The 25778-nt window shown below is 38.8% G+C and overlaps 1 protein-coding gene across 1 annotated transcript in view; it reads right to left on the bottom strand.

Annotated features, from left to right (window-relative positions):
* ttn.1 (titin, tandem duplicate 1) overlaps positions 1–25778 on the bottom strand; it is a 170851-nt gene that overhangs the window by 118178 nt on the left and 26895 nt on the right. Inside the window, exons 41-73 of the mRNA XM_045212083.1 lie at positions 25416–25694; positions 24589–25152; positions 16955–17236; positions 16232–16510; positions 15834–16115; positions 15453–15731; positions 15057–15344; positions 14650–14928; positions 14261–14542; positions 13896–14174; positions 13497–13790; positions 13041–13319; positions 12415–12705; positions 12008–12295; positions 11744–11863; positions 11344–11629; positions 11054–11237; positions 10716–10790; positions 10348–10615; positions 10233–10247; positions 9676–9885; positions 9503–9580; positions 9382–9408; positions 9018–9050; positions 8872–8916; positions 8470–8544; positions 7974–8042; positions 7405–7461; positions 7119–7196; positions 6378–6518; positions 6095–6169; positions 786–875; positions 567–635 (exon numbers count right to left, since the gene is read on the bottom strand). Of these exons, the coding sequence (XP_045068018.1) occupies positions 567–635; positions 786–875; positions 6095–6169; positions 6378–6518; positions 7119–7196; positions 7405–7461; positions 7974–8042; positions 8470–8544; positions 8872–8916; positions 9018–9050; positions 9382–9408; positions 9503–9580; positions 9676–9885; positions 10233–10247; positions 10348–10615; positions 10716–10790; positions 11054–11237; positions 11344–11629; positions 11744–11863; positions 12008–12295; positions 12415–12705; positions 13041–13319; positions 13497–13790; positions 13896–14174; positions 14261–14542; positions 14650–14928; positions 15057–15344; positions 15453–15731; positions 15834–16115; positions 16232–16510; positions 16955–17236; positions 24589–25152; positions 25416–25694 (6240 nt within the window). The remainder of the gene's footprint in view (positions 1–566; positions 636–785; positions 876–6094; positions 6170–6377; positions 6519–7118; positions 7197–7404; positions 7462–7973; positions 8043–8469; positions 8545–8871; positions 8917–9017; positions 9051–9381; positions 9409–9502; positions 9581–9675; positions 9886–10232; positions 10248–10347; positions 10616–10715; positions 10791–11053; positions 11238–11343; positions 11630–11743; positions 11864–12007; positions 12296–12414; positions 12706–13040; positions 13320–13496; positions 13791–13895; positions 14175–14260; positions 14543–14649; positions 14929–15056; positions 15345–15452; positions 15732–15833; positions 16116–16231; positions 16511–16954; positions 17237–24588; positions 25153–25415; positions 25695–25778) is intronic.

The following is a 25778-nucleotide window of genomic DNA, read 5'->3' as shown; positions in this document are numbered from 1 at the left end:
CATTTACTATGTACATATATACACTACAAGAAGCAGGGGTATCAATATTTGGGTTAGAGGAAGAAATGTGCCATGCAATATGTTGACTTTTGATGATTTGAGCAATGTATTCCTTTTCACTTTGGTGAAGACTTTTTGTAATATAATGACTTTGTAGCAGGTATGTAAGTACAGTCAGTTGCATGCGACTTACCCCTATTGCCTATATTTTCTGAGAAAAGAGTACTGCATGTACAGCGTAACTATGTTAGTTATTACAATAGTAGAGTGTAGAAGTGTCTTTATTCTAGGAGTACACACAGTTAATGAAGGAGTACACACTTCAAGTGAGTAGGTAGCATGAGATAGTGACAAACAGATAAACCACTAACGAGGTTTAAAAAAATGCTGTAGCAACGTTTCTAAAATTAGGTTTCTAAGTGCCAGTGTAAAATACATACAGGTGTGTTCACACATACTACCTAAGTGCAGCATGTGTGAGGCTCACATGCTCATAAGAACCTGTCAATAAGAGCAAACAGACATTTGAAGAACACACCATGAATGACAGAAACAAAAGAGACTACCTTCAGGGGATGAAGCACTAGGTGAAAAAGGTGAAGGCGTTTTCATCGGTGGGGAGGATCTCTTTTCAGCTGGTGACATTTTAAATACAAGTATGCCAAGGTCATAATCAGGACAATCAAGAGTGTTTGAGCTAAGATTTGCTCAACAAATACAAACATCTAAAAGAGCAGATAGACATTAAGAAAAAACTCAATTGAAACAAACATCAGAAACACTACCTTCAGTAGGAGACACTGTTTCTACAAGAGGAGCAGGTGAAGGCTTTGGTATCTGAGGTGGTGGGGAGGCTTTCTTCTGCACTGGTGTCACTTTAAATACAAGTATGCCAAGGTCACAATCAAGACCTGACTACTTGAGCTAAGAGTTGTTAAACAAACACAAACATTGACAGAACATAACATGAATGACAAAAACATAAGAGACTACCTTCAGGGGGAGAAACCTTCTCCACATGGGGAGCATCTGAAGGCTTTGGCTTCGGTGCAGAGATTTTCTTGTCTGGTGTCACTTTAAATACAAGTACCCCAAGGTCACAGTCAAGAACTGACCACTTTGGCCAAAGACTCATTGAAGAAACACTGAAAGAGCAGACTGACATTTGAGGAAAACAACATGCATGACACAAACACACTACCTTCAGGGGATGAGACTTTTTCTACATAGGGAGCAGGTGAAGGCTTTGGTGTTGGGGGAGAGATTTTCTTCTCCTCTGGTGGCACTTTAAATACAAGTACGCCAATGTCACAATCAAGAAAAAACTATTTTCACTAAGGTTTCTTTAAGATTTGTAAACAGACACTGACACAATGAAACATGTCAAAAGGATCCATATTGAGACAGATTGAAGAAGATTGAGACATGAAACATTAAGGACGACACTTAGGAAACACAATACAACAAGAAGATGTAAGAGTTTAGTTTTTGATGAAGACGTAAGAGTCCCTTTTAGTACCTTGTGGAGGAGTGGTATTATCTGTAATTGAAACAGGGACCACTTCAGGGGCGACCCTTTGGTCTGGTCAAGTATTATGCAATATTTAGACAATAAGAAGATTTTGTCATGACAATATACAGTCCAACAAGGAAAGACGTAAGAAGTATACACAAAGACAGACAGACAATATATAAGAGTGAGGCCCTCAGATCAAATACCTTTGTGAGGTGTTGGAGGCTCAACTCTCTCTTCTTCTTCTTCCTTTTGTTTGATTGTCTTCTGTGATATTTTAGTTTTATACGGGATGTCATCTTCCTTAGGTGAAACAGCTTTCTTAGGTGGAATGACTTCTACCTTAGGTGAAACATATTTCTTATATGCATTGGCTTCTTCCTCAGGTAAGACAGCTTTCTTAGAAGGAATGGCTTCTACCTTAGGTGAGACAGCTTTCCTTTGAGGAATAACCTTTTTACTTAAGATAGCTTCTTTCTTAGTGGTAGGAGTAGCTGATTTCTTTGGTGGAACCACTGTCGCTGGGTCAATGTGTCTAACAGTATCTCTTTTTGTTGCATCTTCTTCTTTCTTTGCAACAATAGCTTGAATTGGTTGATCATCCATTTTCTTTATAGGAACGTCTTCCCTTACTATCTCAGTTTGTTGTATATCTTCCTCTTCTAAATAAATATAATCCCTTACATTTATCTGAGTCAATTCCTCTTCTCTCTCATATATCATAGCTTTGTCTCCATATGATACCTCTTCTCTGAAACTAACTTCCTCTGCCAGGGATATCTTCTCAATGAAGCCTGTTGTCTGTGAAACTTCGTGCCGTGCTTCAGTCACAGGATCCCTCTTCACCGAAACGTCTTGCCTCGCTTCAGTTACTGAAGCATTCATAACTGCAACTTCTTGCTGAACTTCAGTCACTGAATCTCTCTTCTGTAAAACTTTTAGCCTCTTTTTAGTCATTGAATCTACCTTCACTGAAACTTCTTGCAGCTCTTCAGTCACTGAATCCACCTTCACTGAAATGTTTTGCGGCACTTCAGTCACAGAATCCCTCTGCACTGGAACTTGTTGCCACGTTTCAGTCATGGAATCCCTCTTCACTGAAACTTCTTGTCTCATTTCAGTTACTGAAGCCTTCTTCACTGAAAGTTCTAGCCGTCCTTCAGATGCTGAATTAAGGTTTGGTGAAACTTCTTGCAGCTCTTCAGTCACTGAATCCCTCTTCACTGAAACGTCTTTCCTTGCTTCAGTCACTGTTGTTACAGATAGCTCAGTCCTTGAAGGAACTGTGATGGCTTTAAAGACAACACAAATTCAAGATTTGTACAAGAAGAGAACACACATTCAAGATTTGCACCATGCAGCGGTGACTAAGAAGATGACAGTAAAACACAGAGACACAGAGACACTTTTAAATAAAAGGTTGCCTGGAAGATGTGAATGTGTTTGAATTACATTCGGAAGGTATTCAGACCACTTGACTTTTTCCACATTGTTACGTTACAGACTTATTCTAAAATGGATTAAATAAAAATGATTCCTAATCAATCTACACACAATACCCCATAACAACAAAGTGAAAACAGGTTTTTAGAATTTGTAGCAAATGTATAATTTTTTAAAAACAGAAATACCTTATTTACATAAGTATTCAGACCCTTTGCTATGAGACTCGAAATTGAGCTCAGGTGCATTCTGTTTCCATTGATCATCCTTGAGATGTTTCTACAACTTGATTGGAGTCCACCTGTGGTAAATTCAATTGATTGGAAATTATCACACCTGTCTATATAAGGTTCCACAGTTGACAGTGCATGTCAGAGCAAAAACCAAGCCATGAGGTCGAAGGAAATGTCCAAAGAACTCTGAGACAGGATTGTGTCGAGGCACAGATCTGAGGAAAGATACCAACAAATGTCTGCTGCATTGAAGGTCCCCAAGAAGTTTTGGAACCACCAAGACAAAAGTTGACCGCCCGGCCAAACTGAGCAATCAGGGGAGAAGGGCCTTGACCAAGAACCCGATGGTCACTTTTACAGAGCTCCAGAGTTCCTCTGTGGAGATGGGAGAACCTTCCAGAAGGACAACCATCTCTGCAGCACTCCACCAATCAGGCCTTTATGGTAGAGTGGCCAGATGGAAGCCACTCCTCAGTAAAAGGCACGACAGCCCGCTTGGAGTTTGCTAAAAGGCACCTAAAGGACTCTCAGACCATGAGAAACAAGATTCTCTGGTCTGATGAAACCAAGATTGAACTCTTTGGCCTGAATGCCAAGTGTCAAATCTGGAGGAAACCTGGCACCATCTCTACGGTGAAGCATAGTGGTGGCAGCATCATGCTGTGGGGATGTTTTTCAGCGGCAGGGACTGGGAGACTAGTCAGGATCGAGGGAAAGATTAACAGAGCAAAGTACAGAGAGATCCTTGATGAAAACCTGCTCGAGAGCGCTCAGGACCTCAGACTGGGGTGAAGGTTCACCTTCCAACAGGACAACGACCCTAAGCACACAGCCAAGACAACGCAGGAGTGGCTTCGGGACAAGTCTCTGAATGTCCTTGAGTGGCCCATCCAGAGCCTGGACTTGAACCCGATCTAACATCTCTGGAGAGACCTGAAAATAGCTGTGCAGCGACGCTCCCCATCCAACCTGACAGAGCTTGAGAGGATCTGCAGAGAGGAATGTAAGAAACTCCCCAAATACAGGTGAACCAAGCTTGTAGCGTCATACCCAAGAAGACTTGTAAGAAGACTGTAATCGCTGCCAAAAGGTGCTTCAACAAAGCAAAGGGTTGGAATATTTATGTAATTGTGATATTTCAGTTTTTTTTTTTTTATACATTTGCAAAGATTTCTAAACCTGTTTTTGCTTTGTCATTATGGGGTATTGTGTGTAAATTGATGAGGGGGAAAAAAATAATTGTATCCATTTTAGAATAAGCCTGTAACGTAGCAAACTGTGGAAAAAGTCAAGGGGTCTGAATACTTTCCGAATGCACTGTTTATCAAAATGTGACTTTCAAATTATCTATTGAGGTGAAATGTAATGACTGCATTTTAGAATGTAGAATTGTAGAACTAATTTAATGCTGTACAATACCTTTTACTTCAGGGGTTTCTTTGGGCTTAGGTGTGACTTCTAATTTTGCAGTGGGAGTAACTTGCTCTGGTTTCTGGGGGACTTCTATTCAAACAAATTAATAAAAACATAATTCACTAAAAGGAGCTCAAAGTTTCTGAGAATCATGTATGTACCAACGTGTGCTTGAGGAGAAGTCATGGTTTCTAGCATACCTTTTGTGAGAGCAACTTCATCCTCCTTTTTAGGTTTAGTTACTGTTTTTTTCTCAGGCGGCTCATCCTTCTGTTGCACTTTTTTTAAGACATACATGACATTACCAAACAAATTGAAATACAGTACAAGCATGACAGCACAAACACAATATAAACAAAATCTTAAAGATTTCATTCTGTTCAAAAGACTACCAAGAGTTTTGAAGATGAAAGAAGAGTAAAACAATGGAAAGGAAACATTTCTAATAACATCAAATTTTTAATATCCAAAGATATTGAAATATATACCTTTCTCTGCGTGTATTTCCTTTGGTGCAACTGGCTCTGGCTTGCTAGTTGCTTGCTGTGGCTTTTTAGCTGTCTCTGCCTTTGGTGCTGCAACTGGCCCAGGCTTGCTAGTTGCCAGCTTTTTATCGGCATCTGTCTTTGGCCTCTCCGTTGTTTTAACATCCGTGATAACTTAAGAGAACATTCGTCAGTTGTTTTTTGCTACTTAAATCATCGATGGATGAAGAAGAGAAACTATTATGTGCTAATTACACTCTAACGAGTGCTTCACACATTTACAAAGAGCATGCAATGACAAGAAATAACCACAAAAGGACAACAATTTACAGAAAACATTACACAAGTTCTGACAAACAAACCTACAACATACTGGCAAACCACACATTATTTTTATCAAGAAACAATCAGATTTGTGGATTGCATAAGAAGAGTACATATACCCTTGAGGATATATGACTTTCAAGTACCTTTTGTTGGAGTAGTATCTGTCTTTTTGGGAATATCCTTAGCTGCAGGTGGTGGAATTGCAGATTCTTCATTCTTCGTGAACTCTGGTACTTTTTTGGGAACAACCTTAGCTGCAGGTGGTTGAGGTGTGGGTTCTTCTTTCTTGATGATTCTTTCTGGTACTTTTTAAGAACATTATGATTAAATGGATGTTTCACCCAAATCACAAATTGCCAGCACATATTCTATCGACCTATTGAGTCAGCAATCCAATATTTGGGTTTGTTTAAGCTGTGGCTAAGGAAACAACCCAATCTTGGGATTGCTGACTCTACAGATTCATATATTGCTTGCTAATTATCCATATGATAATTTAAGAATTGTCATTTGGGAGAACAGGAGAATTTGGGACAAGTAAAAAACACAGCTAAAGAGGTTAGCATAAATAAGAAGAGACAGCTTCGTCACAACACTTAGAAGACATTTACAAACAACACAGCTTAAGATGTACAGTATATTGCAAAGAGTGAACATTTTTGCTAAACTAAAAGCTTTACCTTTTTGTGAAATTTCCTCTTGTGGAGGTGATTCTGGCTTTCTAATGGGCTCAGCTTTGGGGTATTCCTCAGGAACTTTAAAGAACATTTGTTTTGTTTTAATGCTCAATAAATACTTCAGAGTGAAGCAAACAAAACAAACAAATGCATACATGTCTCATTTCAAACATGAATAAACACAGGTAGACATAAAGACATGGTGTTTGACTTGGACAAAATAATGCATACATGTCATACAAGGACAAGAGTAGGAAAGAGCAATAAATACAATATACAACAGTACCTTTGGGGTGAGGAGCTTCTGGTATCTTTGTGGGAGTGGGTTTTGGCTTTGGTTGAGCTTCAACCCTAACTGCAGGTGCCACTTCTGTCTCAGGGGCCACTTTGGGCTCAGGAGCCATATGAGTTGTGGGTTTAGGCACATCTTTCAGGTAATACAGAAACACTACCATTAGCAACTATTAAGAATAGACTTATAAAAGATTTAAGACTAAGAGAAAACAAGAATACACAAATGACAGTAAACAGTTCAATAAGAAAGTATCCAATGCTCTCAAGTGAATTACTTCACAGGCATTGATGAGACTAACAGTGAGTATGTTTCACAAACTGTCAAACCACAAACAATGACAAGCCACAGACACATAAAAAAAGATGGAATAAAATCACATAGAAAAGACAACACATTTGAACACGCACAGACAATGAGATGAATACGCTATATGATGTAAAGATGAAGTGTTCTTTACATCAAAAACAGTTTATATAAAGTGTTGGCTGACACAAAAAAAGGTGCAATACCTTTGCTGGGTTCTGGTCGTGAAATGGGCCGCTTTGGTTCAACATAATCTTCTAAAATAAATTAAAAATTTACTAGACTTATCTGATAAGAGTAAACACATTTAAAATGCTAAGAATCAAATCAGCGTACGATTAGCATTAAGAGATCAACAGACAAAGACACAAAGGACAGACAGAGACAAGAGCGAGAGATAGATAAAGTAACACAAACACACAACATTACCTGTAGGGGTGGGATAAGGTTTTTCATGTTCAACCAGTGGAGTGATCTTTTCTTCATGAGGCCTTCTTGCTTCAGGTACTTAAAAACATTGTGATTCTATTTAAGTGTCTCACTTTGTACATACGCTGTACATTGTAGATCCTACATAACTGATGACATCAAACATATTTGACATAAATCAATTATTTTTGATACAAATGAAGAATCATTAAGAATGGTTGACAAACAACATAGAATGAAACAGAAAGGAAAGAATAACCTTAGAAGCACAGGGTCATGTGAATACCTTTGGTCAGAGCTGGGGCTGATGGTCTCTCCTCAGGTTTCTTGTAAGCTTCAGGAACTTCAAAGATAATTCCTTCATTAGAATACTAACTACTGCACAAATACTACTGCCTTATGCGCCAGTAGACACAAAGGGGATATGTTAGTAAGGAGGCTAAAACTATTGCAAAAACACTACTGCCTTACACGCCAATAGACACAAACACGGTCAGTAACTTAGTAAGTACGCTAATACTACTGCAAAGCTTTGTCTGCAGTAATTTGGTATTGCATTAATACTGTATGTGTTAATGAAAGCACTTGACATTTAAATTGATATTTATACAAATAGATATTGCCGCACATTGGCAGACTCACAGACAACAGACAACAGCAGGTACGTACAGTAGATTATGACAGACAAAAGAGTTTGGTTGGACGAACACATATAGGAGTGTTTTTCCTTGACAACATGTAGACCCAAAGGCCATTTGTCAAGAGAAGTTACAAAGAAACATCAATTTTGGCACGTTTACAAGCTTAATTCACAGCCATAAGCGTACTGTCATAAGCTGTCTTATCTGTCAATACCTTTAGGTACTCCTTCTCTTGTTCCCACTTGAGTTTTGGAAACACTTTCATCAATGGGTGTCCTTTCTCCTGATGAAAAACAAGGAATCAACTTAGCTAAGGACATTTAAAAAAGTTAAAATTAACACGTCTAGGAGTGACACAACATATCTTTAAAAAACTGATAATCAAATAGGATTGAAGATGGAACACCATACAACATTTAATGTAAATCAGTAGATTAATGGTGATACTCAGAGATTAATCAATGATCCTGTATTTACAGTACAACAACTGAAGAAACACAGAAAAGAGGGATAAAATAAAAGTGTTAGTAGAAGACAACTAGGGAACATTTACATGACATACATAAAGTGCACATACACACACACAAACACACACACAACCTTTGAACCGATTACAGTTGACAAACAGAGAGATTTTTTGCCATATGCAGATATTTAGTAATTGTTACTTTATCGACTGAGATGTTATCTCCAAAATACTGTTATTATACCTGTGTATGAAGAGAATTGAAGTTCTATCTTTTCTTCTTGCATTTCCGAAATTTCTTGCATTTCTTGCTCAAATTCTAGTTAGTATATGAAATGATAATAGTTAATGGTAATAATACATTGTTGGAATAAGATAATATACACATAAACACATCAATTGACTAGTGACACTAAAAACAATTAAACTACAATGAATAAACAAAAACAATGAAATTAAGAATGAATGAATAAATGATAAGGAAGTGATGATGGATTGTTAGATTTTTTGTGATGAGTTTAAGTGCCCAAACAACAGGCCCAACTAAAGGATGATAAGTATTTATTATTAGGAATGAGGTATTTATGAGGGATGAGGTATTTAAGTATGTATTATAAGTCGCATGTGGGATTAAAAGGTATTGTACCTTTAATTTCTGTCCTTTCTTCATAATAGTATTCAGCGGATTCTTCTTTAGGTTAAAAACGGAAGAAATTCTTAATTGTACCATAAAAGATCCCAGTTTAGTTTAAGTAAATGTTCAACTTAATAATTAACATGTGCCAATCTTACCTTTGTATGCTTGTATTGATGAATCTGGGACATCTAAGGGTGTTGTAATAAATAAGTATGAATATAAATTGACAATATACACATGGTTAATGTTTACAGAAGATTAGATTGGGGTGGTTATTTGCTATGACAGTAAAACCTCACATATCCAACAAAGCCTGTCCAATAATATACCTTACATTTCATGTTAATATTCATGTCATAAAGACACTTAGTATAAAGGGTTTCGGAAAATTACTAAATATTTTGTCACAGTGATTATTTTCTGTTGTTTTCTATTGCCTGACCAACCTATAAACTCTGGTTCTTTAAAAGGTCTTTGGGAATTGTTATCTGAATTTGGCAAGCTGAAAATAATACTCACCAAAAGGAACCCTTCCTAATTCAATTTCTGTGAAAGGAGGAAGTAAAGGTATTATAACACGAGAATAATAATTGATGTATATAAATGCCTATACGCATATCTAGCTAATAAATGTACAGACCTTTGCCTGAAAGGTAAAGTTCAGCTGTGCTTTTAGCTTCAACGTTGGGTTCCAACCGCGCAATCACCGAGTAAACGCCTACAGGATTAGTAATGAAGATTGCTGAGTTTCTCATGATTGTATTTTTATTTGTACGAGTATAAAGTACATTTACTTGACTAAACTCTACACACCTTCATCATCAGAGGTTACATTGCGGATGGTCATAAAGTGTCGTCGGCCTTCACTTCTGAAGTTATACTTTGGGCTCTCTTTAAGTTCCCAAGTGTCTTTGTACCATGTAACGATAGCATTGTCGAAGGACAACTCGCACTCAAAGGTAGCAGATTGGTTCTCATTCACTTCAATGCTCCGGATGCGTTTGGTGAAGTGAATTATGCCAGCTAAAAGCAGATAATGGGAATCAGTCTTAGCATTGGCAGTTGGGGTTTAGTTTAAAACGATGAGTAACATTTGTATCTTAAATGTTACATCCTTTCTTTAAATAATTTATTACAAATGTAATTGTGATTCTTAAGTGGGATCTTAAATATCTAAGTGAATCTATGTTAAATGCAGTAAAACATAAAGAAGTCAAACATAAAGAACAAGAACAAGAAAAATCTAACAAACAAAGACGTAACAAATACATGTACAATAAGAGCAGCAAAGAGGTTAGTAAGTTATATCCTGGAGGCAAACTAAATGATATCCTAAAACCAAACTATTTGTTCAAACTATGGTCCCTTACCTTGTTGATCTCCATCTGTAAATTAGTATGGGATTAATAAATAGATCAATTCCCAGTATAAACAATAAAGTACATCTCTTTCATGAGGACTAAAAAAACATAAACGAGTACCTACCCCCAACGGTCAATTTGGCGCTGGAGATATGTGGGCCACATACAACACGGTAGTTGCCTTGGTCTTTGGTTTGACACTGCTTGATCTTCAAGATGTGACGGTCACCGACAATGCTGATTTCATATTTGTCGTTGTTGTCAAGCTTCTGAGTTCCCTTGTACCAGGACAGGGTGATCTCAGGGTAGTTGATTTTGATATCACACTCAAAGGTTGCTGTGCTTAATGGAGTGGTATCTTGGTCTTCGATGTCGCTCACCAGAGTAACAGGCTGCAGATAAAAAGTATTTATTATCAGTGCATATTCTGCCGAACCTAACACATTTTAGTGGACGCATTCTATTAATTAATCTATTAGGAACATTTAGTACCTCAGCCTGCATTCTTGATTGCAACTCAGCCATAAACCTGGCCGTATCCTCAGATTCTCCTCCATGCTCAGTTTCCTGGATCAGAAAAATTGAAAGTTATAATAATATATTGTATTCACAATAAATAGTTATTTACAGCAGGGCTCAACATTATGGTAAATCCCCAAAAGCAGAGTAGTTTTTGCTGCTCCTAAGAACAGCTTCTGAAGAAGCCTTGGTGGGCAGCAAGCTATCCTGGATGACTTACTTCCCTGTAGGGTTGAACCCTTCCTGGGCCGGTACCAATGTCGAGCCCTGCTTAGTCCTAGATAGGCCATTTAAATTATTTATTATCTTACCGGTTTTCCACTTTCTGCTTCTTTCTCCCTCTTCAGCTGCTCAATGGCCTGAAGAAGACAACGGTAGTCAGTGATTCCGTATTCTCTAACAACTTTTTCATAGTCTTTGGGGTCCACACCCCTAAGAATCTCCACGAGGTCAATCTCTCCCTCCTTCTTTGGACTCTTCTGTTTGGATGGTGTCCTGTGTGTGAAGAGAGGGATACATATTGTAGTAATAATTTAAAGTGTCTCTCATTAGATGTTAAAGCTATTGGTGGCATTATATATTTATTTACAACAACACATACTTCTTCAGTTTTGCTCTGAAGTCTCCATCTACTCCCCCAGCGTCTTTCCTTTCCTCAACATTCAGGTCAGTGCTGCATTCTATTTCTCCAGCTTTGTTAGATGCGACACATCTGTACTGTCCAGAGTCAGATTTGGTTATTTCTTTGATCTCCAACTTGGCATCTGGGCCTTTCTGCTCAATAATGATACGACCACCATGAGTGATCTGCCTCCACTTGCCCTTCATCCATTTCACATTAGGAATGGGATCACCTCCAACTTTGGCAATGAACGTTGCAGTGCCCTCTGTGAGTCAGAAACAACATCAAGTTGGCATCATGCACAAGCACGGTAAAATATTTTCTAAGGATTTTGAGGTCAATGTTTAGATGTAATTGAGAATAAGTTAATCATACTTACTCTCTGTTACATTGACACTCTGGGGCTCATCAACGAAGAACAAGTTGTCGAACCTCTTTGTTGGAGTCTTTGCTGGGGCTGGGGCTGCAGTAGCAGCGGCCTCAGGTTTGGCTCCTTTTTCTGAAATCAAACAGAATTTCAGTCAAGCAGCTCCCCAGAGGGAAAATCACAATGAAATGTCAAATTGCAGCATTGGTGACAAACTGTACAGTATACAAAATAGGAAAGTCAAGAAAGTACTTTTTCACAATATGACCTTGTTACCTCTAATTGTCACTCTGGACCTTGCAAATTCACTTCCCCCATCGTTGGTAGCCTTGCAGAGATAGTCCCCTGCATCTGTTTTTGATGTGCGGAGGACCTCCAAAGAGGCATTGCCATCAGAAAAAACAACTCTGCAGTTTGTGGAGGATTTTATCTCCTTCCTGTCCTTCAACCAATTAATCTTCAGAGGAGGGGCTCCATTGACATGGCAGCTAAGCTTCAGTTTCTCACCCTCGTTTACAGTCACAGGTTTGAGAGGGATGTCGAATACAGGGCCCTTCTTGTGTTCTGGTGAAGTTTAGTGAACAACAAAGATTTCTTTTATAGAAGCATGCACAAGAATGTTGACTAGTGATGCAACAGAATGCATACAAATATAATATGGCAATACACACAAAGATACACACCTGAAATGTTAAGTGACACTTGGTAAGAGGCACTGCCAGCTTCATTGGTGGCTGTGCAGGTATAAACGCCACTGTCTGAGAGTTGGGAGCTCTTGATACACAGCATGGCCACGTTGCTCTTGAATTCCATTTCGTACTTATCAGAGGCGTGAATTTCACTGTGATTCTTGGACCAAATGATGTCCATGGGTTGAGATCCAGATAAACGACCCTCAATCTTCACCAACTGACCCTCTGCATCTTCCCTTGTCTCTGCGGGCTTCTTGGTGAAGTTGGGGGAGATTTTGCGCTCTAGTGACATAATAAATTGTACAACATCAATAGGTTGAATTATGACAATTATGTCCTTGAATCAAAATATAGAGCACACTATAGCAAGATGTAGAGAAACAATATTATTTGTAAGAATTTTGGAATATTTTTTTCTGGAACCGTACAGAAATAACAGAAAATACAAAGATATTGCAAGGTAATGGTAACCATATGTACAACAGATTACACACATTTGTAATGGTAACCATACAGCCTACTAGTGTTTACTGTACCTTACACAACTAGTAATCATAATACTTTACCTGAAACATGTATAAGAAATACATGTAAGAAGATTCTTTAAGGATTTTTACCTATTTTCACTTGACAATGACAGATATCAGTTCCGGCTTCATTGGTAACTTCGCAAGAGTATTTCCCAGCTGCCTCAAAACTGTCACTGTTAAGCACATCCAACATACAGTAGGTGTCTGTGGTTTTCACAGTATACTGATAAGAGGCATAGAGCTGTTTCCCATCCTTCAGCCAGGTGACAAATATTCTGGGCGTTCCAGAGTATGTGCATTCAAGTTTCAAAGGTTTGCCCTTGACAACTGAAATGTCTGCCAGCTTCTTGATGAAGTGTACTGGTTCTGAGAGGAGCAATAGTGAAATTAAGTTACATCACTGTTATTAGGATGGTTCGTGCATGAAAAAAAGACTATTTCAACACAAACACAGTACTAGTACTTGCTGTGGCTTATCGAAGCCATACTTTTAACGATGAAAGACTTTAACAAGAACAGGAAATCTGTAAAAAATCTACCAACCTTGAACTTGAAGTGTGAGCTTAGCTTTACAAGATGCAGTTCCAACACTATTTGTAGCTATACAAGTGTATTCCCCAGAGTGTTTAATTTCACCTCGTGCAATTTTTAGGGCAGCAGTGTTATCATCATAAGACATTAAGTATTCTCCATCATTTTTTAAAGATCCATTGTCTTTTAGCCAGGAAACCTCCAAAGGAGAGGATCCTACAACACAACACTCAAATATGACTGGCTTTCCTACAGCCTGTTCAAGACTAGTAAGTTTCTTGGGGAAGGAAGGTGGTGTTTTGACATCTAGAATAGAGCAATTAAACAGAAGGCATGTTTACATTTGTTACTATGCGTAACATTTGTGAAGATAAAAATGAAGCAAGCAAAGAAAACTAAGACGAGCATCACCTTTCACTGATAAGCGGCAGCTGTTGGAGGCAGATCCAATTCTGTTCTCAGCTTTGCATGTGTATTCACCAGTATCAACCTTTGACGGTTTGCTTAGTATCAAAGTCGCAATGCCATTTGAGAATGCCATTTGGTAAGTATTGGTAGCACGAAGCTTTCCGTCAGCTTTGAACCAGGACACGCTAATATCAGGGGTTCCTCCAATGCGGCATTTCAAGCAAACTGGATCACCAGAAGTGACTTCCATTGGTTCCAATTCCTCAACAAAGAATGGTCGTTCTAAAGTGACAGATAAAAATTGTTAAATAAAAAAATTATCAAATTGATATGATTGAATGCATATGATTGAATTGAGATGCTTTTACCTAATAAGGTCACTTGAGCATGGCAGATATCAGTTCCGACTCCATTGGTAACTTCGCAAGAGTATTTCCCACTTGCCGTCATGCTATCACTATTGAGTACTTCCAAGATGCAGGAAGTCTCTGTGGTCAACACGTTATACTGATAAGAGGCATAGAGCTGTTTCCCATCCTTCAGCCAAGTAACAAATATTTTGGGAGTTCCATTGTATGTGCATTCAAGTTTCAAAGGTTTCCCCTTTTCAGAAGACATGTCCTTCAGCTTCTTCACAAACTGTACTGGTTCTGGGAGGAGCAATATTCAAATCAGTAACGTCGCTGTAGTTTCAGTATGTTAGCATATGCATGAAAAAAAATACATAATTGTAGAATTCCTTGCCATGCTAACTAACCTTTCACGAACAGATTAACTGGGCAACTTTCCTTCCCAGCATCATTAATAATCTGGCATGTATACTCTCCAGCATCTGATTTGGCGACTTTGTATAGCTCCAAAGTAGCTGTATAGCCCCGGAGAGCAATTTCACAGCCCTGTCCAGACACAATTTCCCTGGTGCCCCTGAACCATTTATGTTTCAGTGGGGCACTTCCCTGGACTGTTGCTGAAAATGTTACATTTGCGCCAGGCAGAGCTTCCTTTGCCTGAGGTTTTTCCACAAAGGATGGAGGTTCTAAATAAGAAAAAATAAATGTTGTACAGCGTAAGTATTTTCTTTTGGAAACACATCACCTCTCATGCTGGATTTCTTTTTCTCCATAGGATAAAAATCCATGCTGACAAGTCTACATATCTACTGACCTTGTACAATCATAGAAGCACTTGTTTCACTGGCTCCTGCACTGTTAATGGCTTTGCATGTGTATATTCCAGAGTCTGACAACTTAAGAGTTGACACTTTAACTTTGCAGGTGTTGTCACTGCAAGTTATCTCATGATTTGGTCCACTCTTGATCTCCTGACCAATGTGGTGCCAAGAGATAGTGAAAGGTGGAGAACCTGCAACTTTGCATTCCATTTCACCAGGTTTACCAACAATAGTATGGGTGTCTCTCAGTTTCCTGATGAATGTGGGTGGAATCCTCTTATCTGTTTAAGAAAGAATAAGTAATGACGGATCGTAAATGTAATAAAATGGCAATGGAGTGTAAATATCAAATTGAATTAATCGGAAGGTATGATACTAGTGGCACCAACCTAGGACAGTGAGGGTTGTCTTGCAGGAAACACTGCCAACCTCATTTTTGACCTCAAATTTGTATTCTCCGGTATCAACTCTCTCTGTCGACAGGACTTTCAGGCTGGAGATATTTTTTGAGAAGGTTATCTTATGCTTGGTGCCAGAGGAGAGCTCGACACCATCCTTGAACCATTTAGATTTCAGTTCTGGTGTTCCGGCTACAGTGACTTCAAGAGTTGCTGAATCACCAGCCTTGACATTGAATGACTCTGGGCTATCCACAATGGTAGCCGGTTCTGAAAATTAAGTAGGACCATAATTCATATTTAGAAAGCAGAAACTTACCAAATGTATGTCAATGTAATCTTCATTGAGGGGGGAAATAGAGTCCTACGAACCTAAGACAGTGAGGTTGGAAACACATTCCACAACTCCAGAATCATTTTTGAGTTGGCAGGTATATTTGCCACCTGTGGTTTGGTCAGCCTTAAAGACCTTCAGGGTGACCACGCTGTTCTCGAAGGTGATTTTCCGGTTGTCTCCATCCCTAAGAACATGATCCTTATCTTGCACCCAAGAAACAGTTATAGGCTGAGAGCCTTTGGCAGTGGCCGTCAGGGTGACTTCTTCACCCAATTTGACTGACTGGTTCACCAGTTTCTTCACAAAAACGGGTGCTTCTGAATAGTGAGAAAGGATTGATTGTGGTGAGGAGAAGCAATCATACAGGTAATGTTGTATGTATGAATATAACTAAAATATGTTGAATATCCATTGAGGGTATAGTTTTACTGACCTCTGAGTGTAACTGTTATATGGCATGTTTCAGATCCTACTTTGTTTGTGACCCTGCACTCATATTCGCCAACATCTGAGGGGTCCACTGCAAGAATATGGAGAGTGGCAGAGCAACTCTCATTCACCGTCTTATATTTCCTGCTTTCCTTAAGTGGCTTGTTGTCTTTGTACCAGATTATCTTAAAGGGTGCTGTGCCATACAGTTCACAGTATAGCAAAGCATCTTTTCCTTTGATCCCCTCTACAGGTTTCGGTACTTTCATGAAGCTTGGTGGATCTAAAAAACAACACAATTGGCCGATCAGTTTCGTTAAAGTAAGAGATTCCAGGGCAAGCAGGTTGCAAGATTCCAGACCAAACAAGTTGCATCTACGCAAGCATGTGGACATTGGTAATCATAGAGAAAAGAGGGCTTCAAAGGATCATGCTTTTTAGTCCATGCTAGCAGATGTCCAAACTGTGCAATGGTATAATCCAAGTAGTGACCATTAAACACAATCAATGGAATTTTAAAAAGGTGGAAAAGTCAAGAAATAATTATACATGCTGCAACTATTTTAAAGGAAAACCTGACATCATAACACAGACTGAATAAACTACAAAAGGCAATGTCAAAAATAAGTCACTCTGTCAGTGAAAAGGAGGAGGAATCATACGTTCGGGTTCATGCTATAGAGAACGAATGAACTGCAAAAGGCAATGTCCCTTTTCAGTGGCTGACCTTGCACTGTGATGATGGTGCTGCAGCTTACAGCCCCAGCATCATTTTGTGCCTCACAGGTGTAGACTCCATCATCAGCATTTCTTGTGGAGCACAGCTCAAGGACTGCCATTGAGTCAACAAAGGATGTTCTATAGTTGTCACCATCTGTTATCTTATTGTCATTTTTGTACCACTGCATTCGCAGAGAGGGTGCACTTGTAACTTTGCATTCAAGACGGAGTGGCTCGCACTGCTTCACGAATGTTGTGTGTGGCAATTTCAGTACAAATTCAGGAGGTTCTGCAAAGCCCAAGAATATGAAGTTAGAATTCTGAGAACTTCAAGGGTTGAAAAATTATCAGCAACAAAGAATGGGATGATGATGGGAGGCAGCCAATGGGTCACTAGATGGGAGAATACATTTGTTATATTACATAGATAGACAACCCTGAAAAAAATATATAAGCATGGGTTATAGGTGATGAAGGCAGATGAAGGAGCGATGAAAATGAAAAAAAGAGATGGAATTAAATGAATGAAGGGTGGCAAAAAAAAGAGTATAATCCAACCTTTCACCAATAAATTGGTTGTACACTTCACAGCGCCAGCATCATTGCTAACTTGGCAAGAGTACGTTCCACTTTGCAAAAATCCAACTGAGTAAAGATCTAAGGAGCAAGATAAGCCTTCCAGTCCAACTGAACATGATGGTCCAGTTATCAGTTCAGTGTCATCCTTGAACCAGTTGACTGTAAAAGGAGGTGTTCCTTGAAAGGCACCCTGGAAGTGTACATTGGCTTTGGGAATGACATCCTGGGACTCAGGTTCAGATACGAAGCTTGGTGGCACTAAAACCCATTTGAAGAAAGATGAAATGAGACATGAGTTCATCAACTGGTGCCTAGAGAAATGTAAGAGTAAGATTTAGGAGTAAATCTAAAAACTAAAAGTATGACTCTGACCTTTTGCTTTTAATGAACCACTGCAGTCACTACTTCCAGCTTTGTTTGTGATTTTACACAAGTACTCTCCTGTATCCTCTTCCTCAAAATTCTTAATTTCCAAAGACACAGTGTTGTCTTTGTGCTCTAACTGATACTTGGTTTTACTTGCAAGGACACTGCCATCTTTGGTCCATTGCACTGATATTGGCAAAGAACCAGCAACTTTGCATTCCATATAAACCAAAGAGCCCAAAACCTCCTGAATCTCCATTAATTTCTTGATGAAAGTAGGAGCAATGACTTGTTCTGTTTCAAAACAACAACAACAATCAATTAGCAATGGAGAGTAAAATCGACTTTTGTAGTGTTTTTATAACTGAGAAATTCAAAATAATTTCTCACTGACCTACGACAATCAATTTAACCTTGCAGCTGCAGGTATCAACAGAGTTTGTAGCCTCAAACAGGTAATCCCCTGCATCTTCCAGTTGTGTAGACTGAATCTTCAAACTACTGAGGTTATTCTCAAAGTTAAGTTTATTTTGCCTGCTGGGTATGAGTTCTGTTCCATCTTTTGTCCACTTTACTTTGATCTCAGGGGTGCCAGAGACCTTGCACTCCAAACTGACTGGATCACCTAGAGTGACATTTATCACTTCTGGTTTTTCTATCATCTTAGGTGGTTCTAAAATACAAACAAGCAGACATCAGGATTAGCTACAAACGTAACGATCAACTTCAAAATGTTAAACTTGATCATAATTTAAATCAAGCAAAGACACACCTTGCACCATCAGGGTTGCAAAGCACTTGTCCTGTCCAGCGTCATTTGCAACCTGGCAGGTATATTTTCCGCTGTGACAGGCTTCACAGATCGGAATCCTTAGAGTTGCCACATTATTCTCAAAGATCCTTTCAGTTTTAGGATCTTCCAAGATCCAGTTCTCATCTTTTTTCCATTGTACAGACAGAAATGGCGACCCCATCACAACACACTGAAATGTAGCGACACTCCCCAAAACAGAGGAAGCATTTTCCATCTTCTTTACAAAAGACGGTCGAGCTAATGTGAGGAAAACATTTCATCAGAATAATAAATTGAAAATGCAGACATTTTCAATGTGAAAATTGACTTAGAGAAATAATGATCATCATAAGTGACTAACCTTTCATAGACATTGTGGTGCTACATGAACAGCTTCCCACCTCATTTGCAACTGTGCACTGATAACCACCAACATCTAAAGCATCACATTCCTGTATTTTCAGGCTCATGACTTTACCACATTCATAAATTGCATGCTTCTTGTTGGTTTTGATCTGCTTTTTATCTTTGTGCCATGTAACCTCAAACGGACCAGTTCCTGCCACTTGGCATTCAAAGACAGTCACAGAACCCTTCACGACTTCAACAGGCGTTAACTCTCCAATAAATGCTGGTGGCTCTGAAATAAGGAAGCAGGTTTAAATGAGTTGGGGGATTGTGTCAATAAACATCTGAGCAAAATGTTTAATTACTGGCTCAAAAGACTAGAAGTAGGCTAAACCAACCTTTCACGGCTAACTCCATGCTGCAGCTCTCACTGCCTGCCTCATTGCAGGCCTCACAGAAGTATACTCCACTGTCTCTGGCATCAGCACCAATTATCTCTAAGCTCGCCACAGACTTAACAAAGAACATTTTGTATTTGTCACTACGACTTATCTCATTCCCATCTCTGAACCAGTGCATTTGAATTTCTGGAGTGCCACCAATATGGCACTCAAAGTGTTTATTTTCTCCAAGTTTCACAACTGATAATTTGTCAGGTTTTTCAAGGAAACTGGGAGGTTCTGCAAAAAAGATTAACTATTCGTAAATATACAGTATATTAACATCAATAGAAATTCCCAAATATATTGACTAAGGTAAGTTGAAGATCAATGCCAACCTTTGACAAAGAGCGTTGCCTGGCAAACATCAGAGCCAACGTCATTATGTATTTCACAGACATAGTTTCCACAGTCTGACGTTTTGGCAAAGAAGAGCTCCAGGGAAGTAGAGTTGTAATCTTTAATCACAGAGCAATCCGAGCCTGATAAGATCTCCTTCTTGTCTTTAAACCATTTAATGGTCAAGGGTGGCGTGCCAGACAAAAGGACATTAAACTGAACCTTTGATCCAGGCAAAACATCCAGTGATTCAGGTTTTTCTAGAATAGATGGCGGTTCTGTTGATGAAAGGGGAAGATGTGCATTGTTAAAGTTGCTCTCACTTTCCAATATACTGGATATACACTGTATCTAACATCAAAAGACAATCCAAAGCTAACAAACCTTTCACGAGCAAGGCACCAGAACACTGGTCTTTGCCTGCCTTATTACTAGCAATGCAGGTATAGCCGCCACTATCAGCACTATCAAGACGACTAATTTCTAGAAATGCCGAGTTCTCAAAGAATGTGAATTTGTGCTTCTCATCGGTCTTGATCTCCTTCTCATCTTTGTACCAGAGTACAGATATAGGCAGGGATCCAGACACAAGACACTCCAAGTGGGCAAAAGATCCTTTGATACTCTCCATTTTCTCCAGTCTTCTTGTGAAAGATGGTTTAATCGTTTGATCTATTATAAAAGTAAATAGTATATGGTGAGTACACTGTAAGACGGCGGGGTATACATCAATTTAAGATTGATTCAAATAAAAATGATCCACTGATCAACAAACCTAGAACAGTGATTGAAGCCTCACAGGTGCTGCTTCCAACATCATTTGAAACCTCAAAGGTGTATTCACCACTATCACTTTTCTCTGTAGAGAGTATCTTCAGTACAGAGCTCTTATCTCTGCTCTGTACTTTGTATCTTTGACCTGATGTCAGCTCTCTTCCACCCTTCAGCCATGTAGCTTTGAGGACTTTAGATCCTGAGAACCTGCATTCAAGAGTAGCTGGATCTCCTGTTGTTACACTGATAGACTTGGCTTGCTCAGTAATATTTGCAGGTTCTGTGATAAACAAAATATTAAATGAACAATCCACTATTCAATAGTACAACACTGTGATAAAAATAAAATATAAATTGCAATAGTAAAAGACCTAAACATCCAACCAACCTTTGACTGTAAGCGTGGCAAGACATTTCTGACTTCCAGCCTCATTCTGTGCCTGACAAATATATTTTCCACCATGTTTCATCTGAGTGTTTCTTAAAGTTAACACTGCTGTTCTGGTCTCATAAGATATCTTTATATGTCCGTCTTCTTTAACTTCATGATCCTCCTTTATCCACAATACAGTCATGGGCAGTGATCCCTTTAAAGTGCACTGCATAGAAATCTCTGAGCCAACTAAAGAACTGATGTTCTCTATTTTCTGTACAAACGAGGGTGGTTCTATTGAAGGAAGACCATATATGTCAATATATATTTCAATAATAACAACAGGCCACAGTCTATCAAATACAGATAGCTACAGTATATTCCTATAAAATGTTGACTTTTAACCAACCTTTTAATGTAATTTGGCAATCACATGTTGTCTTCCCAACTTCATTTGCTACGTTACATTGGTATTTTCCAGCATCCCCAGATTCACATTTAAGAATCTGAAGAGTGACTACGTCATCTTGTATATTTATCTTATGCCTTTTGTCATTTCTGATCTGCTTGGCATCTTGATAACAAGATATTTCAAACGGAGCTGAGCCTGAAATAACTCCTTCGAACACAACATCAGACCCTTTCGCAACTTCTTTGGACTCAAAAGCTGTCACAAACATGGGAGGTTCTACAACAAAGATAAAATAATGTTATTATTCTACACAGACAATAACATAGTACAGATAAACTGTAAAAGTGAATACTGAACACACCTTTAACTGTAACTGTGCTGCTGCAGCGGTCACTACCAGCATCACTTGATGCTACACAAACATAATCTCCACTATCATCAACAGAGCAGTTGACAATCTCCAGTGAGGCAACTGAGTCAGTGAAGGACAGTCTGCATTTATCATTTGAAGCGATTTCAGTCTCATTCTTATGCCACCTAACATTGATCACAGGACTGCCAGTGACTTTGCACGTCAACATAAGTGGTTGTCCATTTTTCACCAGTTTTGATGGCTCAAGCCTCATTGAAAACGTAGGTGGTTCTGGAAATAATTGATGATAACAATTACTTCAAAAGACAGTAACATCAAGAAAAGCAGTACAAAAAATATACATAATTGATCAAAGAAAAGGCACCTTTCACAAACAAGACTGCAGAGCATGCCACCTTCCCGGCATCATTGGCCACTTGGCAAGTATAGTTAGCCGAGTCACTGGGTTTCACTGAGTGAAGTTCCAAGAAACTTGATGAAGCGTCTTTCTTGATAAAAGTTGTGCCTCTAGTGGTTATCTCCTTGTCCTCTCTGAACCACTTAACAGTAAGAGGAGCTGTTCCAGTGAAAGCAGACTTCAAGACAACAGTAGATCCTGGTACGACATCTTGGTTGTCAGGTTTTAATGTGAAGATTGGAGGTTCTAAATTCAGTTTGGAAGAGACAAAATATTAATGTATTCGTTCAGCTTCATTATGGCCAAAATAATGTAACACTATTATACTACTATTACGCTATGTTACTATAGTAAGTATAGTTATTCTAACCTTTAACACATAAGGTTCCACTGCTCTCTTTAAATCCAGCAGAATTTGTTGCCCGACATGTGTATACTCCCTCATCACACTTTTCTATTTGGGTTATTCCCAATGTAGCCGTGGTTTCTTTCATTTCAAGTTGATATTTCTGTCCAGCTGTTATTTCTTTATCGTATTTGTACCAAGAGATGGACATGGGCTGAGATCCAGATACTTTGCTCTCCATAGTAATGTCGTTACCAATATTTCCATCAACTTTCTTAAGATTTTTTGTGAAAGATGGTGGAAGAACACGATCTGTTGAGGGGAATATAACTTTTTAAATTATAACATTCTTGTGGTTTCTCAAGTCGTAATTATGAAAAAAAGCATAAACTACAAAACAAACCTAGCACTGTGACTGAACAAGAACACTGATCTTTTCCGACACTGTTGGACACTTCCATTGTGTATTCACATGTGCCTCCTTTCTCTGCCGCAACAATCTTTAAGATGGCTACGTTGTCTTTAAGGGTGATTTTATATTTTCGACCTCCTGTAATCTCCTTTCCATCTTGGAGCCATTTCACTTTAAGATCCGGGCTTCCTGCAATTGTGCATTCCAAGGTTGCTGATTCCCCTGAAGTCACGTTGATGGATGCAGCTTTCTCTAAGATTCTAGCGGGTTCTAAAATGTAATTATACAAAGATATTTAGAATTGAAACATCAACATTGGCCCAAAATAATATACTTGTGTGAAATATTCTAAATCTAACCTTGAACTGCTAAAGAGGCTTCACATTTTTGTTGACCAGCCTCATTCTCTGCTTGGCAAGTGTACTTTCCACCATGGCAAATGTCAACAGCTGCTATTGTCAAAATGGCGATATTATTCTGAAATGCCATGGTGATATTAGGGTCATCATCCCTAAGCCATTCAGAATCCTTCATCCACTTGACGGTAATAGGGGCAGATCCTTTTATAGTACCCTTCAGTTTAACAGCATTGCCCAAAACTGCTGTAGTGTTCTCAATCTTCTTTGCGAATGATGGTGGTTCTAAAAAATTACAATTATAGCAATAATAGTAATTATAATTTAGAGAAATACATAAGTAAGAGGAATAAGAAGAATAAGAATATCCTCCATTAATGTGTTTTATTTTAACTAACCTTTCTGTTTGGCAATTGTCTTTGCAGTGATTGAACCAACATCATTTGATACAACACATTGATATTCCCCAACATCTGCACTTTCAAATGAGCAGATCTCCAAAGAAGCAATGGAGTCCTGAGAAACAATCTTGTATTTCCTATCGGAAGTGAGTGGTTTCTTACTCCTAAACCAATTGAATTCAAATGGGGCAGTGCCTGCAACTTCACATTGGAAGAGGGCAACAGTGCCCCTCACAGCTTCAACCATTTGCAATTCCTTTTTGAAGGATGGTGGTTCTGAGAAGAGATATTTGATACAATTTCACAATAATATAATATTCAGAAGACAATATAAAAGATCGTAACTATTCTATGTAACTGACACAACAAACCTTTTATAGTTAACTTGGTGCTACAGCTCTCACAGCCAGCTTCATTCAGCACTTCACATGTGTAATTTCCACTGTCTAACAAAGCAATGTCACTGATCTCCAAAGTAGCAAAACCGTCCTTGAAAGTGATTTTGTATTTCTCGCCAGCCGAGAGCTCTTTTTCACTCAGAAACCAGGTGACATGGAGTTCAGGTGACCCTTTGATTTTGCACTGCAAACGTGCAGTTATGCCTTGCTTCCAGACCAAGTTGGGTTCCAGTCTCTTTACAAAGACTGGGGGTTCTGCAGGATGTATGCATTGAACAATTGAACAATTCAAAACAATGTTTTAAGTCATTGCTAATTAACAAAACTCAGAAAAAGAGGAGGAAATACAAGTTAAAAGTATAAGATTTTGTCAAAAGGCAGTTGAAGATGCAGCCAAAAGATACAGCTGGGTGAAGGTATAGCTAAATCTACAAATCTATCTGATCACAATCCAAAGATGTTAATTTCCAGATGTGCATATTTCTTGTGCCACAAATACTGCAGAAAGCTTGAAAATTAACTGCTTAGCCTTACCTTGAACCTTTACTGAAGTGGAGCAACTTGTGCTTCCAGCATCATTGGCAGCTGTACAGACATAGTTTCCAGTGTCTTTAAGGTTTCCTTTTGGAATATCAAGAGTGACCATCTTATCTTCAAAAGACTGTTTACAATCCATTGTTTGATGGAGCTTTTTGCCATCTTTTATCCAGGTGATGGACACTCCGGTATCCTCATCCAACTGACACTCAAGGTGCAGTGGATTTCCAACAGCGACTGACACTGATTCAAGTGTTGTCACAAAAGAGGGTTTGTTGATAACCTTCATCTCTGTGCTGCACACAGCAGTTCCAACACTGTTGAATGCTTTACACAGGTAAACACCCTGATCAGTAAGTTCAAGTTTTGATATTTCAAGAATATATTTATTCTTTTCTGAAGAGATTTTGTAGTTTCCCCCCGAAGAAATGGCATTGTTGTCTTTATGCCAGACAATAGTCATCGGTGAAGATCCAGTGACTACACACTGAATGTTTGCCTTTTTCCCAACATACAATGTCAATGGATCAGGCTTAGTAATAAAGGCAGGTGGGAAAAGTTCTATGAAATGTGAAAATAAGAAACATAAAAAAATACATGATAAAACATCATAATTAACAGCATATTAAGATTTATTTCTAAACCTGACAAAATCCTATAACCTGACAAATCACAAGGGAGATCATTTATTTTAACTTTTTGAGCGAGTATTGATGACCATAACTAGATTTATGGAGGGAAGAAGCACATCATATTCCTAAAACCATGACCTTTGGCACGGCAACCTGTTCAAATATATTAAACAAAACGTTCAGTTCACTCACCAGTTACGTTGAGTTTGGCGGCACAGGTGTCACTGCCGTTCTGGTTTGTAGCCTTGCAGGTATATTCACCACTGTCAGCTTTGGTTGGGCTCAGAAGCTCCAATGAAGATACCAGTTGCCGACTGATGATCCTGCAACTTGGACTCTCTTTGATAGGAGTGCCAGACTTGAACCACTTGAACTGCACATTTGGTGCATCTTCAATCTCACATTCGAACTTGGCCTGGCTGCCAATATTGATCTCCACAGGCTGGATTTTGTGCCTGAAAACCGGTGGCACTATAATGTGCAGGGAAAGGGAAGAAAATAGTACAATTAACACACTGGCTATAATTCTAGTTGATGTAGTTAAAACTGGTGAAA

This window comes from Coregonus clupeaformis, chromosome 40, assembly GCF_020615455.1.
Source record: "Coregonus clupeaformis isolate EN_2021a chromosome 40, ASM2061545v1, whole genome shotgun sequence".
Taxonomy (NCBI): Eukaryota; Metazoa; Chordata; class Actinopteri; order Salmoniformes; family Salmonidae; genus Coregonus; species Coregonus clupeaformis.
This window is presented reverse-complemented; position numbering and strand designations above follow the sequence as displayed.